Genomic DNA, 16673 nt, shown 5'->3' on the forward strand with positions numbered 1-16673 from the left:
ACAAGGCCTGCCTATCTCCCTTCTTTAGGCTCCACCAGCCTCTCCCTGCTCCAGTCTATTTTTTAACACTGTTTAACAGAGGAAACAGATAAATAAAAATCTTTAATTCCAACAGTAAGGCCTTGGGGAGAACAGTTCCAAAGTGGTGGCATCATGAGGAGCTCAGCAGACCTGCTCCTTAGCAAAACAGCCGTAACTAGTGAAAATTACCAAAAACCCCCAACAATTTAATGTCACTGAAAATTGTCTTAAGGGCATACTGTAAATGAGGAGACATTTATTCAAAAAAATCTATTAAGTCTCTGTAAAAACAAGAGTTTGTGGCACTTAGCCACTCCCTCAGCTTAATGTGACAAAAATTTCACTCTGAGCAAGTGTGGCCAAGAAGATGGGGTTCCCCCTTCCTCCAGAAACCAGTCATGGGCTTGGATATCTCTCCAGGAGGAACAAGCTTCTGGCATTTCTCATCTCCCCAGCTTTGTTATACAGATTAAATGCCAGGTGAGTGTAACCAAGACATTAAGGGCTCCTTTCCTCTACCTAGTTCCTACTAGTAGAATGGGGGCTCTACCCCAGGAACAGCAGGCAGAGAATACTGGGGTGCCCTGATCACTTTTGCTCACAGGGTAGAGGTTCCACCCCAGAAGAGGCAAGCCAAGAAGAGAGGCTACTGCCCCTGGCCAGTACCCTGCTCATGAGCTGGAGTGTCACTCTAAGAAAAGTGGGCCATGTCCCTATCTCCATCTCCTGAGCAGTGCTCAGATATTTTGCCTAGGGCTAAGACAGGCCATAATAAGAGAGGGTTCAGAAGCTCTCCCCAAAGGGACTGATTTTATTTGGAACAGGGTGTAGGAAATTTAAGCCTAAACTCCACTCTCAGAAATGATGAAGATTTTGGTGGCAAGCAATTAAGAGGAGATTGGCAGTTTCATGAGCACAATAAGCTACTTCACCAGAGAAAATCAGGGAAAGAGATAGTTAAAAATATCCAAATTTCAAACCTGAAAGACTGGCCTCAAAAACTACATCTGCAAAGAGGCTCAAATTTAATTGGAACAGACTGGAGAGCAACCTCAAGGCATTGTTGAAAATAATAGAGCAATGAGTTGGCAATTAGTTAAGGCTAACAACTGGGTGTAATACCAGCAGAAACAGCTCAACAGAGAGATAGGGAAAGGGACAGAGAGCCTTTCTAAAACCACGGTCATCCCAATGCTCACTGCACATGTGCCCAAGGCTATACTCTTTGAGGAATGACACTAGAGGTTTCACATTGGAAGGGAAATAGGTTTCAGTAGAATAATCAGGTATGTCACTAAGTGAATAAGGAAGCAAACAATAGCAGGGCACCTGGGTGGCTCAGTCGCTTGAGCACACAACTCTTGATATTGACTCAGGCCATGATCTCACAGTTCATGGGATCAAGTCCCATGCTGGGCTCCATGTTGACACCGCAGAGCCTGCTGGTGATTCTCTCTCTCTCCCTCTCCTTCTGCCCCTCCCCCACTCATGCATTCTCATGCTGTGTCTCTCAAAATAAATAAATAAACGTAGAAAAAAAAAAGAGAGGCAAACAATAGCAAGCCTCAGAGAGGTGGGAGGAATACGAAGAATAAATATTCAGAGTTGATACAATGCATTATCTAAAATGTTCAGTTTTCACTAATAATGAGATATGCAAAGGAAAATATCCATATACAGAGAGGGAAAGCAGGAAATAGAAACTAACTGAGAGGTCTCGGATATCAGATTTAACAGACAAAGACTTCCAATCAACATCATAAATATGTTCAAAGAACTAAAAGAAACCATGTTTAAATAAGTAGAGTATGATATAAATGTGACACCAAATGAAGAATATCTGCAAAGAGATAAGAAATTATATTAAAAAAAAAAGCACCAAATAGAAATTCTGTAGTTGAAACATACCATAACTGAAAGAAAAAAATTCGCTACAGGGGCTCAACAGTAGACTTTAACTAGCAGAAGAATCAACGAACTTGAAGATAGATAGACAGATATTATACAATTTGAAGAGCACAGAGAAAAATTAAGAAAAATGAATAAAGCCTTAGAGAAGTGTGGGAGACCATGAAGCATACCAACATATGCATAATGGGAGTACCAGAAGGCAAGGAGAGAGAGAAAAGAGAAGAAAAAATACACAAAGAAATAATGGCTGAAAACTTTTCAAATCTGAGGAAATACATCAATCTATATGTCCAAGAGGCTCAACTGACTCAAAGTAGGAAAAATGCAAATCCACACCCATATACACTGCACCCTAAAAATGCTTAAATACAAAAACAAAGATAAAATCTTCAAAGAAAACATTAAATAATGCTTAATAAACATTACTGGTTGAAAAATGATTGTATCCAAGTATAGAATACTATGCAAACATTTAAATGATATGTAGATATATTTTGTTAATGCAGAGCAATATTTCCTTTTGCTAAGTGAAAAAAAGCAGGTTGTAAAATTATAAACTGTATAATTTTTTTTTTGTAGTGACAAATACATTTATTTGGATAAAGTGCTTAGCACATTAACTGTCAATCACAGAGTGAGCACTCTATAGACAATTTTGGTTCTGTTGCTGCAGTTGTATTATGACCTTTAGTAAAACTGACCAGGCTGGATATTATCTCCAGATTTTATATCAGTCATTTCATGCTAGTCATTGAAAGCAGATATTAATATCCAAATCTACTGCACTTGACTGAAATGTTTTCCTACTTAGCTTCTGTTGGGTGAAAATAATGACACCAGTTGTCACTCCCTAGGAAGGCATTCCTTGCCTAACAGCTTAGTTCTAAATCCACACAAGAATTTCTCAGACCATGGGAAGGTGAGAGAAATGGGCTCTCTTGCTCCAGAGCTTCCTTCACCAAGATGGAGCTGTTGGCTGCCAGCTACGTGCAGGCCCCACATTAGCTACACACACTGCTGCCAAGTTGGCCTTGCTTTCCTCAATCCTTCACCAGAAAACAGACTCGTTCTCCACCCTGGCCCCTTTCCCTGTCTAGTTTGGGAACACTCTCCTATGAGGATACTTTCTTAGTTCTGGTAGATCAGGCAGGTGCCAGTTCTTTGTTTTCTTCTACCTGTAGCTAAGCCTTGTCTGACATTTCTGCCCAACATCACTAAAGTCTGACTTAGAGTGTGAACTAGACTCCTACCATGTCTCTTAAGCAGCCAACCCTTGGAGCAGATCTCTGAGCAAAATCCTGAGAGCTTCGCATTACACTCTGATACCCCTACTATGCCCACCATCATTCCCTCCACTAAAATTGTCCAAAGAACATAGGGGCACAAGATTAAAGAGCCATCTGGTTGCCTTTCACAAGAGAGATAAGTCCAACAATGAAATATTCTGTTTCTTTTCTGTTTAATTATAGAACACTATTCCAATAGTATTGTCCTTTATTTGTTTCTCCTACCAAAACAATAAATTCTAACTATTCAAAGTCTAAATCAGTTTAAAGAGCTGCCCTAGGAACCCAACTCCTATATTATATTTTTTCTGTGGGGGAGAAGTGTTCAGCAACTGCTTATACAAATCAGCAGGGTTCAAAGTACTGTTCTCAATGAACCTAATTATCCTAACCTTCCAGTGTTTATAAACTTTTGGAACCTCACCCACTTTTAAGAGAGAGACTTCTCTGTACTTGATTGCTATAAATAATTGAATCCCAAAAGGTTTAACAGATTGCAGAAAGAGGATAAGGTTACAATGGGCAAACATTAACAGATGAAATATAATTAGTAGTATACCAATTCTTCATTAAGTATTATAGATATCATAAGTACAGCTATTAGTGTTAAAACAAAACACCTGTCAATTATTCACAAGTATTTCCAATTATAAGAAAATATTCCACAATAAACATATGCTACACACTGAGATTCGGAAAACAAATTCTCAACCCCATTCAATCTATTTTTTCTGAGTGTCTCCCAAAGATTACTCATCACACTTATGTGTATGCCATTATAATTAATAGTTCTCTGTTATTCTTTCCACTTTAGGTTTGGCAATAGAAATTTCATTACCAGATAAGCCTGTTTTGATTCAGACACAACTAAGGTAATTACCAAATTCATAATAAGGTGGTTATTTGGGGTCAGGGTGATGATAAGTCCTTAGCTTGTACTTGCTGAATAGTTAATAATATCTGCAAGGAGAGCTGACCTAATGCTCACAAAAAATACGTTAAAATTCTCCTGCATTTTTATATTTGGGAGGTTTTAGGTTTTTTTAAGTTTTGTCTGAGACAAATACCATTTTTATAAGCTTAAAACATTATAGCAATACTATTCTTATTATTCTATAGCCCTGTAATTCTGATATTCTTGATAATTCCTATATTCTTTATGATATTCCTATAATGCCCATATTAGGAATATTCCTATAATTCTTTATGCAATACTGATATTCTTATAATTCTTTTGCAATATTAGGAGCAGGGTTTTTTTTTTTAATGTTTATTTACTTTGAGAAACACAGTGTGAGTGGGGGAAAGGCAGAGAGAGAGAGAGAGAGAGAATCCCAAGCAGGGTCCCTGCTGTCAGCACAGAGCTGGATGTGGGGCTCAAACTCATGAACCATGAGATCATGACCTTAGCTGAAATCAAGAGTCAGATGCTTAACTGACTGAGCCACCCAGATGCCCCTAAGAGCAGATTGTAAAAAAAGAACTACAATAGACCCAATGAAGACCAAAAGAACTGTGTGCTTTTTACTCTTCCGTCTGTGGGTCCTGTTGCCCAAGTTTCTGAGGAGACATACATCTGATTCGGCAAGCAAATGTAGATACCCGACCAAAAGAGCCAGCCTTCTTGCTACATGTAATTCCAAAGGCTTAGCAATGGGCTTCATAAATTAATTTATTCTTAATTCAAATGAGAGGATGTAACATCTTCCTGACGTACCATGTAATTTTAATTATGAAGAAATTATAGATTTGAACCTATTTTTAAATGTCCAAATAATAAACAAAATTAAGTGCAAAGAGAGTTGTAAATATGCAACCCAAATCCAATCCAAAGCCCAAAATTGATCTTCTCGAACTGAAGAAAGCTACTCAAAAAAGAGCAAGAAGACTTCCTAAGGGGCATCTAGTAGTAGATGCTCGATAAAGCAAAATCTAAAGAAACTCATTCCCTGGAACATACCTTTGTGGTTTTTGTTTATTTTGTGTTTGTTTTGGGAGAAGAGTATTAGGGGAAGGTTATGATAGAGGAAAGATGGTAGGTAAATTGGAAAAGACCATCAGGGTAGAAACGGGCTAACAATGAAAAAATAAAAACCACTGAAGAATGTAGAAATTAATAATCACAAGAATGAACTGAAGGGACAGGATGGATGGCTATCTGCCATAGCCAGACCTAATGTTGACAGTGTTCTCTCCCACTTGGGAGGCACCAGAACAAGAACACGAGTAATGACCCTTGTGAAAATCCAAAGTCATATCCACTGTTGTGCTTACTTTTCCCTTGCTGCAGGAAAGGTAACTTTCTACTTTATCTTCTTTAGAAGAATGAAGTAGACATAATCTTTCACAGTGCTCATCTTTGAAAGCTCAGAAGTACTTAAGTTGATTTGCATACAATAATTATTTACTTAATTAACAGGCTCTCAACTAGATTGTCCTTTCAACCCTTAACAAGCTGAAAATTATATGATTCCTCTTCAAAGAGAAGAGATTTTCCCTAAATAGGATCTATTGCTAACAAAAGAATACAATTTTCCACGAGGCTTCTGTACTGAGATTTGACTGGTTCCATGACAAAGAATGAGAGATTCCTTTGGTACAAGAGCACATATAAATGGAGAAATCTCAGATGCATCTATCATTGAAAACCCAGACATTTTTTAATTTACATTTATTCTTAAAAGCTAGTATCTTCAGTAAAAATTCTTATATGCAACAAGAAGAAAAAAAATAAAGCTGTACATTCTCCACAGAAGTGGAAGCTAATCTTAAAATAAAGCACAGTGTTTAGGATTATAACTACTTTATATAATAGGCTAGCAGAAATTTATCAACATTTAATGTTTATGATACATTAAGAACTTTCCCTTGTGGTTCAAGAAGAAAAAAATCCAAACTAACCAATTAACCTGTAAATAAAGAGAATTTCTAAAATTAATATAATGAAAATAGCAAGTTCGAAATCCAAAAAAACTCTCCTTTACTCTGGTCAAAGAATGACTCATACTTCAAAAATAAAGTGAGTGGATGTAGCAAGTAAATGAGCCTAAAACCAAAATGCATTGTTCTCTCAGTGCAGCAGATGTATACGTCATCAGGACTAGCCCACTGCCCACTCACCAGATGTCCGACTTTGTGTTGTAACCTTGGTGTTTCAGAGCCTCTGGACTCATGTAATGAGGAGTTCCAGTTAAAGTGGTGGCTAGATCACAGGATCCCATTAGGAGTCGAGAAACTCCAAAATCCCCTTGAAATAAAAATTAATTTTTACAAATACTTTAAAACAATGAAAATCAGCCTGGAAATTAACAACTGTCTAATTTGACAATTTTAAATATGCAATGACTCATACCGTTTTAAAGGAAAAGAGAAGAAAAATAATATCTTTTAAATCACACAATGCTGGTGAATAGTTTTAAAAAACATAGCCTTAGGGGTGCCTGGGTGGCTCAGTCAGTTAAGTGTCTGACTTTGGCTCAGATCATGATCTCACGGTTTGTGAGTTCCAGACCCGTGTCGGACTCTGTGCTGACAGCTGGGAGCCTGGAGCCTGCTTCGGATTCTGTGTCTCCCTCTCTCTGCCCCTCTCCTGCTCACGTTCTGTCCCTCTCTGTCTCTCAAAAAGAAATAAACATTAAAAAAAACCACATAAACACAAAACATAGGCCTTATAGGAGAAATAAGACTTTGAGCCAGAAAAGCTAAAACTTTTTATTTCTGGAATTATGGAGAACCAGCAACTTGAAACAAAAAGCTATTTCAGGTCTGAAATAACAAACAAACAAAATTATTCTGGAAGGGCTGAATATAATGCTCTGCAATTGCACCTGAGGGGGGAGTGTTTGTTCTTCATTTACAATAAAGAAAAAATTTCATATAAAAGACCTGAGACTTTTGAAGAACACGACTATAAAAGTTTGAATCTATTAGCTTCTCTTTACTCACCTAACTAGTTACATGCTTTTATGCTTTCCCTTTCTAAGAACATCTGACAGGAATATTAAACAATCCAGTAACCATTATGAATGGAAGCATGGTTCTGAAGAACTAAAAATTAACAAATCTATTACATCAACATTTTAATTATCTGTGATAACTGCCAATTGCTTGTGATAAAATAAGTGGAAAACCTGTACTAATTAATCAAACTAGTAAAACAAGTCAACTACTTGCAAAGTGCCTGGCATGGAGTAAGAAACTCAAAAATTATTAGTTCAATTATCAAGTACATAGCAAATGTCTTACACTTCAATTTACATCAGATACTTGGAAACAAAATAATTGGGACTTTTGGCCTCAACCAAGAAAAAACAAAAGTTTGAGAAGTTAAAAATAAGCCAGAAATTACTCTAACACTTCTAGATACGATATACTTCAATGGGATATATTTATTGATAACATCTAGAATATACTCTCCCATGTTTCTGGAATACATATTTTAAAAAATCTTACCAATTTTAAGCAGATTATTTTTCAGAAATATATTCTTTGATTTCAAGTCTCGATGAAGTATCCTCCTACAAAAAGGCAAAAAAAACCAAGATATCGAATTTTATGTAAAATATAAAATCTTTTATTTCTAACATAAGTAATATATATAGGTATATGTGAAGTGATTCACACATAAATACATATTCCCAAAGATATGTCTTTGAATGCTTAAAAGCTACAAATCCTCAGCATTTTCTAGTTCCCCTAAGGAAAATAAGAGTTTAAAAAACATTTTTTAAGTGAGCAGAACTTGTAGTTGGGAGAAGAGTGATGTGGTTTAAACTCTTTCAATAGTTCACTGTGTTTCAAATTTTATTGTGTTTCTGTAGCTGATATACATAGTACTGTATGTACTAGCCATACACTTAGTGGACAGACCAGTTATCATAAAGTTTTGCAATCTACTATAGATAATCTATTACATACTATATGTTATACTTACATATAACATATTTTTGTAGAACATATAATAGTTTCATATTCTAGAAATATTATATATATATAAACTATTATATGTATTAAATCAAAATGTTCAGGTTTTATGTGTTTGTGGAAATAATAATGCCGATGGTGATATTTAATAATAGATAACATTTATTAAGTCTGACTGTATAAGCTAGCAATATAAATTATGTCAGTTAAGACTTTTGTTTCTGGAATTATGAAGAACTAGACAACTTGAAAACATTTACCTAAGAAACACCTAAGAACGAGTCATAAAGTGTACAAATATCTTCACATATGCACAGCCGAGCCTACAAGAAAATGAAGCAAATTCCTGAGGCTTTATACAAAAAGAATACTGAAAATCTGAATGGGCAGTAGGTACTGATTTCTCAGCTGCCCCAGGGGGTGTGCTAAGGTCAGCAACCAATGGGCCAGTTTTAATGGCCTCATAGAAATAAGAGCCAAGACCTTGAGTCCATGTAATGTGGAGACCCATTAGTGGTTTGTACCTTAACTGAAAGGATGACCCAAGAACACTGACTCACAAGTAAACAAAATGACAAAAAAGTTTATCTGTACAGGTCTGAACTCTGAGTGGTAAAAAAAAAAAAAAGAAAAAAAAATCTCTCTCTTTTTTTTCTGTAACCATACCTCTCTGCTCACTCACATTTGGGATTCAAATATGCAATAGCTGTATGGCTTCAGAAATCCCAAGCCAAGAAATTAACATAAAAATTGGTTCTCAGCTGCTTATACCCTCTTGGGGCATCTACCAGAAGCAAATGCAAACTAAGAGTCAGCAGATAACACACACTAAAATTATACCCCTGAGATTTTCAGATAAGCCAGAAGGATTCAAACTCTGAAATAAGTTTATTTTAAGAGATTAAAATCATAAAGAAAGGAATAGAAAACATAAAATAGAAACGGGATACTATCCAGAAAAAGATGATGCTGATTTGAAAAACAACCAGATAGAGGGGCGCCTGGGTGGCTAAGTCAGTTAACAGTCCAACTCTTGGTTTTGGTTCGGGACATGTTCTCAGTTTCTGAGTTTGAACTCCATGTTTGGCTCTGTGTGCAGATCCTGCTTGGGATTCTCTCTCTCTGTATCCCTCTGCCCCTCCCCACTCATGCTCCCTCTCTCTCTCTCCCTCAAAATAAATAAATAAACATTTTAAAAAAGAAAAAGAAAAAAAGAAAAACAACCAGATACAATTTCTAGGGGAAAAAATGTGATTGAAATTAAAAACTCAAAAATAAAACCTCAGCTTCAGCTATGATGGAGTAACTTTAACACTAAGTCTCCCACTTTCCATAGCTGTACAGAGAACACTGAAAAATTTAAACAATGTAAAATCTGAGTAAAATTTAAAAACAACAACAGGTCTTTGAAGACATCGGAGATCAGCTAAGGCAAACTTAGACAGTCAGCACCTGAGGAGCCAGACCCTGGAGAAAACGGAAATGCTGTGAGGTGAGCCCAACACTTGAGATTGTGTGTTCCTCTCAAGGCAGTTGACACAAGCAGAATGCTCTAGGCTAGAGCTTGCAGCACCTTCCCTTGGCTTACAAGACAAAAATTACAGTTCAAATCTACCAAGGCAGCTAGGACTTGAGGGGGAAATTTTCCAGTAAAAAAGGGAACAAAAGAGAAGTGAGTGACATTCTGCAAGGCTTTTACCCTTGAGGCACTTACTGAATCCTAAATTGTTAGGGGAAGACAGTAAGGAGAAGGTGGCTGCTAAGAGGTTAAAAACTAAGTAGAGCTTTAAGTATATTCACAAAGATGAGGCTGGGTCTTGGAAACCTTGAAGGACTACTTCTTAGATACTGGAACAAGACCAGCCTTCACAAAGTCTCAAACCAGCCTTAAACCAACTCAGTACCCGATTAGTTCAAGGTGATCTGCCCCTACTATAACTACCACCCAGAAAAACATTAGATCCTCTCCAGAAGAAGATAATACCACCCAACATCTCTACACTATTTCATACATATTGTCCACCATTCACTCAAAAACCAGCAAAAGAAAGTAGGGAGAGGAGAAAAAGGTATGTAACAAAATACAACGGTAGAAATACATTCCCTATATTGTTAATCACAAAGGATTCAAATCATGAATTAAAACACAGAGAAACAGGACTAAACTAGTTTTTAAAAACTGATATGAAGAACTTAACAGAAGACCATGGGGGAGAGGAAGGGGTGAAAAGTTACAGAGAGGGAGGGAGGCAAACCATAAGACACTCTTAAATATTGAGAACTGAGGGTTGATGGGGGGTGGGGAGGAGGGGAAAGTGGGTGATGGGCATTGAGGAGGGCACCTGTCGGGATGAGCACTGGGTGTTGTAAGGAAACCAATTTGACAATAAATTATATTTAATAAAAAATAATAATAATAATAATTAAAAAATAAAAACTGATATGAAGAACATACTTTTTAAAAACATTTTTAAGTTTATTTATTTTATTTTGAGAGAGAGAGAGAGCACAAGCAGAGAGACAGGGAGAGAGAATCCCAAGCAGTTCTGCACTATCAGAGCACAGCCTGATGTGGGACTCGAACCCATCAACTGCAAGATCATGACCTAAGCTGAAATCAATAGACACTTAACCAACTGAGCCACCCAGGTGCCCCAAAGAACACCTTTTTTTAAAAAACATAAGGACAGAGGTTGAAAGCAAGAGGATAGAAAAGATATTCCAGGCAAAAGAAAGCTGGTAAAAAGAAGTATTAGGTAAATTGAGGATAAAGAGTATCAGTACATAATGAATAAACCAATAATTTATTGGGAAAATTTTTAAATTCTGTACTTGTGTGCAACTTATGACACAAGCTTAAATACACTATGAAAAGTAAATATTAATAGAACTTTAAGGAGAAATTGACAAATACACAATCACAAGGGGAAATTTAACATATTTCCCTCAGTAATTAATAGATTCAGTAGAAAAAAAATTAATAAGGGTATAGACTTTAACAAAACAATCAGATTTGAAAAACACAATTAGCTTGAGCTAATATACATAAACTGGATATTTTATCAAAAAACTTAAAAATGCATGTTCTTTCAGGAATACATGGAATATTTTCAAAAACTGACAATGAACTAATCCATAAAGCAAGCCTCAACAGATTACAAGAATCAGCACCATATAGTCCACACATTCTCTGGTCTCAGTGAAGTTACATGAGAACCCCATCAGATGCTTAGAACAGTGCCAGGCACTGGCAATGACTGATCAAGACAGACAAATTCTCTGTGTTTATGAAGTTTTCTGGTCAGGTAAATAGAAAACAACTAAATGAGTGTGTGTGTGTGTGTGTGTGTGTGTGTGTGTAGTGTCAGCTAGCTTAATGCTATTAAAACAATAAAGCAGAGCAAGGAGCTAGAGATTAACCAGGGTAAAGAGGTGCTAGTTTAGATCAGGTGGTCAGGGAAGGCCTTAGAGAAAGTGACATGGGACAGAGATGTGAATGAAGCAATGGAATGAGCCATGGTTGTGGCGGTTGTTACCATTACTGCTCATATTTCTACTGCTATTGCTACCACCAATATATCAAAAAGGAAAGTCTGTGCGAGGCTATCAAGCAGAAATGAATGATGAACTACAGGGAATAGTTGAAGCCACATTGTCCTTCCTCCTCACTCTTTATACCCCATTCCCTGCTCAAGACCCTCTGTGACCCCTACTGTTGGCCAAATCAAAGACAGCTTCACATGTGGAGTCTTCCACTTCCAGCATCCTCTTTCACCTATTTATACATCTGTAACAAAAGGCCTAATAAAGGATTTTTTTCCAATTGGTAATTTATTCATATAGAAAAATTTAATGAAGAAATAAACATTTAGTTACATATTTGAAGTACCTTTTAAAAGGGGAAAAAAACCCTCAAGAATAATTACAAGCCAAGAAAATCCAGGCTAAGAAATTGTCACATCTCTGTTGAAGCCAATAAGGCACTTGCTTTATCTTAAATGCAGCACAATGTTTCTTCCTCTATGTCACAGCTCATATTAAAATGCCTTCCTCTTTCATCTCTGCCTCTCAGAATCCTGTCTGTTTCTTCAGGACTATATTGGATACAAACCTCATGTACCTCCTTGGAGTCCCCTGACTCCCCCCTTCCTTCCAAAGATGCTGGAACTGGAGGCTAATTAGTCACTTCCCTGGGGATGCCAGGCCTTCTGGCTCCTGCTGCATCTGGACTAGGATGAAACACCACACTGCAGGATATGGAATCAAGCATTCCAATTGGCAATGTAAGGAACTAGATGACACAACCAAAAAATGCAAGGGTGTTAATTCCTTTGGAGTGGACGAGTGAGAGACAAGAGGAGAAAGTAGCTAGGCAATCCATTTATCTTTTCCCACCCAAGGTATGTTACCCATGTGTCTATAAGTCATATAAAAATCCCTGCCAAGCAACCTGTTACCTTTCCCCAAGTCTTTGTGAAGTGATGGCTAGTGCCATAACACACACCTCTCTGCTTCACATCTTCACCTTGGTTCAATTTGTTCCTACTCTCACCATCCTGGGTCTGTACCACCTAAGGCAGATATCAGCATTTCAATCCTTGCCTCAGGCGGTGTTTCCTAGAGGCCCAAGCTTAGAAAAGGATCCACCTGTATCACTTTCTGCTAATTCTTAACCTCCTACCACCATCAGCAAGTTAGACATACTCTCCCACTTTTGTTCTTCTTTTGACACCATATTCTAAAATTGACCAATCATTCTTGCTAAATTATAAGCTCTACAAGGTCCATATCTTACCTGACTATATTATCCCCTGTAATACTATAAACTCTAATTAAATTGGTAGGTTGAACTTGATTGAATCCTTGGGTTTACATATGTCTGAACTTTTCAAACTATTTTTTTTAAACATTTATTTATTTTTGAGACAGAGAGAGACAGAGCACGAATGGGGGAGGGTCAGAGAGAGAGGGAGACACAGAATCTGAAACAGGCTCCAGGCTCTGAGCTGTCAGCACAGAGCCTGACGTGGGGCTCGAACTCACAGACCGCAAGATCATGACCTGAGCTGAAGTCGGCCGCTTAACCGACTGAGCCACCCAGGCGCCCCCAAACTATTTTTAATTAATATCTTTCCAAGTTAGACTATATAATTCCCCAACTTCATAAACAAAGGATGTTTTTATCAACTCATGATTATAATATGCATCAATTGTTATGATGTATCTAATCACCAGACCTATAAAGGAAACCCCTATTTGGGACCAGTATTTCTGAGACTTAGGCTTGGAACAGGGATATGGCTTTATAAAATTAAAATCTGTTCTTGACCCCCTAACTTAAAAACTTTCCATGGCCCTGCACTGCTTCCAGAATACAATGTAAAATCCTATATATGGCCTATGACAGACTAGAAGAGCTGGACATACCAATGCCTCCAGCAGCCATAGCAAAAGCTCAGGCCAGGTCTTTGTCATTGTTTCCTCTTCCACACTGTTCTTTACTCATGGTAAGAGGCTCAATAAGTGTATGTTAATTTTAGAAACACTAAACCTTGGCACAAAAATGAATACCATCTTGTGGGGCTCATTCATTAATCCAAAAAAACAATTAACGAGTGCCAACTACATGCTATGTGCTGTATTACATTAATGTGAAAAATATAAAGATACATAAGACAAGGCCATGCACCCCATAATGCTTACAATCAGGTTGGAGAGATGCACAAATAACTATAAGAGATGGCAGAAGGGAACCCAGTCATCATCACTTTATAAAAAATGATTTATAATTATAGTTACCAATACATTCACATTCAGAAGGAAACTTCTCTCCCAACAAATGATTACTCTTATGAACATGCTGACAAAATTGTACTATTATCAGTTAATGCTAGAAATATTAGTTATAAAAATAATTAACTTTTTACCACTATAATTAGTGATAATACAGGTGTAGCAGTGTTATCTTGCTACAGTGGTCAGACCTCAGCCATCCAGAGCAAAGCTGTAAAGCATGACTGAGGAGCAGAGCCAAAGAAAAGCCACTCATGAAGTTCATCTACTTTATATCATGGAGACAAATGGTCACATGCTCAAACAGAGACTGCAGTTAGAATTGTACATAAAGAATCGAGAATAATGAAAGGGGTTTCCTCTAATTTAAATAATCTTTATTGTCTTGAAGGCTTTGGAGTATTAGAAAGGAATAAGCCATCTTTCAAGAGTGGAGAATAAAAGGAAGAATAAAAGTGGACAACACAGATCCGGGCCACTTCATCTTGGGGTGAATAGCCCCAGGTGCTATCACCTAAAGCACTATGCTATAGTCTGGAGATGAGAAAATCACAGCTTAGAGAGGCTAAATAATTTGCCCAAGGTCATATAGCCTATGAGTACGAACAAGTCTGTTTGATTCTACAAAGTACTATAGGTCTTTTTTACTCATGGTAAATACTCAATAAATGTATATTGATTTTAAAAGCACTATCCTTGGCGCAAAGATGAATACCATTTAGTGGGGCTTATTCATTAATTAAAAAAATAGGAACTTTGCCTTTAATCAATATTCTTTGCCTTCTTATATTCCTATAACCTCTAAAGCTGGTCTCTGTGTAAGTATGTTTACTATTTAAAAATTAAAGGGAAAACAATTATATTTAACAAAAGAGGGTTAAGTAAAATTTGGCCTCTTCTATGCCCACTTCTGGGGTTCTCTTGGTATGGCAGGAACTGTTGAGTACCTACCCAATGACCATTTTCCTGCTCTTTTCCCTTGATATCAGAACCCCATGAGCTCTGGGGAGGCTGGGCATCCTCATTCCTGGTAGATAAGAGCAATGAGGAGGGAAGAGAGTAAATGTGGAACAGATTATGGGAAATACATTGAGGTAATCTCTTTTCCCTACAGGGTGCCTGGTTTAGGTATGTGATGTAACCAAAGTCTGGCCAATGTTAAAGTATAATTTTCAAAAAGGTAATATCATAAATATCGTGAAAACATGACATGAATACATGTCAAGGATTTTGTTCAACTCATTAATCAATGAAGAAACTGGTAAAATGTTAAAATGGAGTCAAAGAGTCTTTGACAAGCTAGATAGCTGGGTTAGGAACACAACTGGTTAGTGGCCAACAGGGCTGTAAACCACATCTCCAGAGTTATCTATTCCAGTGAACAAAAATTATTTGCATCTCTTCTAGACAAAAATATTCAAGTTAACCTCTGCCTCTACAGAGTTATAAAATAGCCCAGGTGATAGGAAATTAAGTCCAGCACTGCACTGAAAGAATACCCAGTGATCTCGTCCACCTTTTCTAAGTTTTGGAAATTATTTCTAACACCAATGAAACATAAGGAAGTCTAGTGGAAGCTTATAGTTAATATTTCCCCACTCTTAGAAAAGATGAGAAAAGATGGTGACATATGGCCCTTTTGCCTTTTCTGGCTTTTGGTAATAGTTGTTTGGGGGGGGGGCATGACACATGGCGGTGCTTCAACCATCGGGTCAACTACAAGAAGACAATTTTGATTACAAAAGCCAACCATGCTGACAATGGAAGTAAAGAGACAGAAAGAACTTGAAGTATAGCTGCGCCACTAACATCAACCACGCCCCTTGAACACTTCTTGTTAGGTGAGTTAATGAATTTTCTTTCTTGTTTAAGCTGCTTCTGTTACTTGCACTTAAAAACATCTTAAGTTGATTCACTTGGTCCCTGATGCTGTTGATTTGAGATCTGAGGAGAAAGTACTGGGTCTCTTCCAGCTACAAGTACCAGGGAGTCTGAGAGTCCAAGGGTTTAGAATTTGGAATAGCGAGCTTTGGGGATGACCAGGAGACCAGTACTATAAATTTGGAATAAGTAATATGTTCAAGAGAAACTTACCCAATGACACCTAGAAAGGAGAAGATGAGTTTCAGACAGCAATGCATCAATAGCCCTCACATATATAAATATAGATGTATGTAGATCAGCACTAAGTATTTTAAGAAGAAGGCAAACAATATGTTAGAAATGTTATGAGAAGTAATTGGCTGGCACCATTGCAATGAAATAATAAATTGTATATAACAGACAAGATATCAAACTATTTGGTAAATTTGGATAAAATATAATTTACTGGCTTTCTGGTTACAGTAAGCAAAAATAGTTCCAGCAAGAAAGCCTTGTCATATACTTGGTTAATATCCTTTCCTTTGAAGCATATAAAAATCAAATCCAAGAAATAGCAAGGTGACTGGCAATAAAGGCAATTTATATAAAACCTTTCTTCTAAAAAGTTCAGAGTAGCCCTTCATCTATTACATCATATGTCCCATACCATGTCTCTAAGAGTGGTGGGTCCCTCTCATTTCTAAGTTTCATGATCCTCAAGAGAGATAAGTGACTGGGCAAAATTAGATGACAATTGTGCTCAGATACATGGCAGAGCTCCTGCCTCTGTCTCCTCCATCAGGTCATTTTCTGCCTCCAGGACCACAGGAGAATGAAGAACAGTCTGTGAAGGTAGATGCAGTAGGTGTTTCTCAG

The 16673-nt window shown here is 37.2% G+C and overlaps 1 protein-coding gene across 7 annotated transcripts in view; it reads right to left on the bottom strand.

Moving 5' to 3' along the window:
* The window catches only part of NEK11 (NIMA related kinase 11), a 278066-nt gene that overhangs the window by 184884 nt on the left and 76509 nt on the right, over nt 1–16673 (bottom strand). For 6 of the 7 annotated variants that reach the window (XM_078432346.2, XM_078432347.2, XM_081790131.1 and 3 more), the window contains 2 exons: nt 7671–7735; nt 6339–6465 (listed from right to left, as the gene is read on the bottom strand). In XM_078432346.2, the coding sequence (XP_078288472.1) occupies nt 6339–6465; nt 7671–7735 (192 nt within the window). Of the gene's footprint in view, nt 1–6338; nt 6466–7670; nt 7736–12252; nt 12307–16673 lie in introns of those variants that run through there. The other variant, XM_078432350.2, reaches the window with a different exon arrangement.

This window comes from Panthera onca, chromosome C2, assembly GCF_046562875.1.
Source record: "Panthera onca isolate mPanOnc1 chromosome C2, mPanOnc1 haplotype 2, whole genome shotgun sequence".
NCBI lineage: Eukaryota > Metazoa > Chordata > Mammalia > Carnivora > Felidae > Panthera > Panthera onca.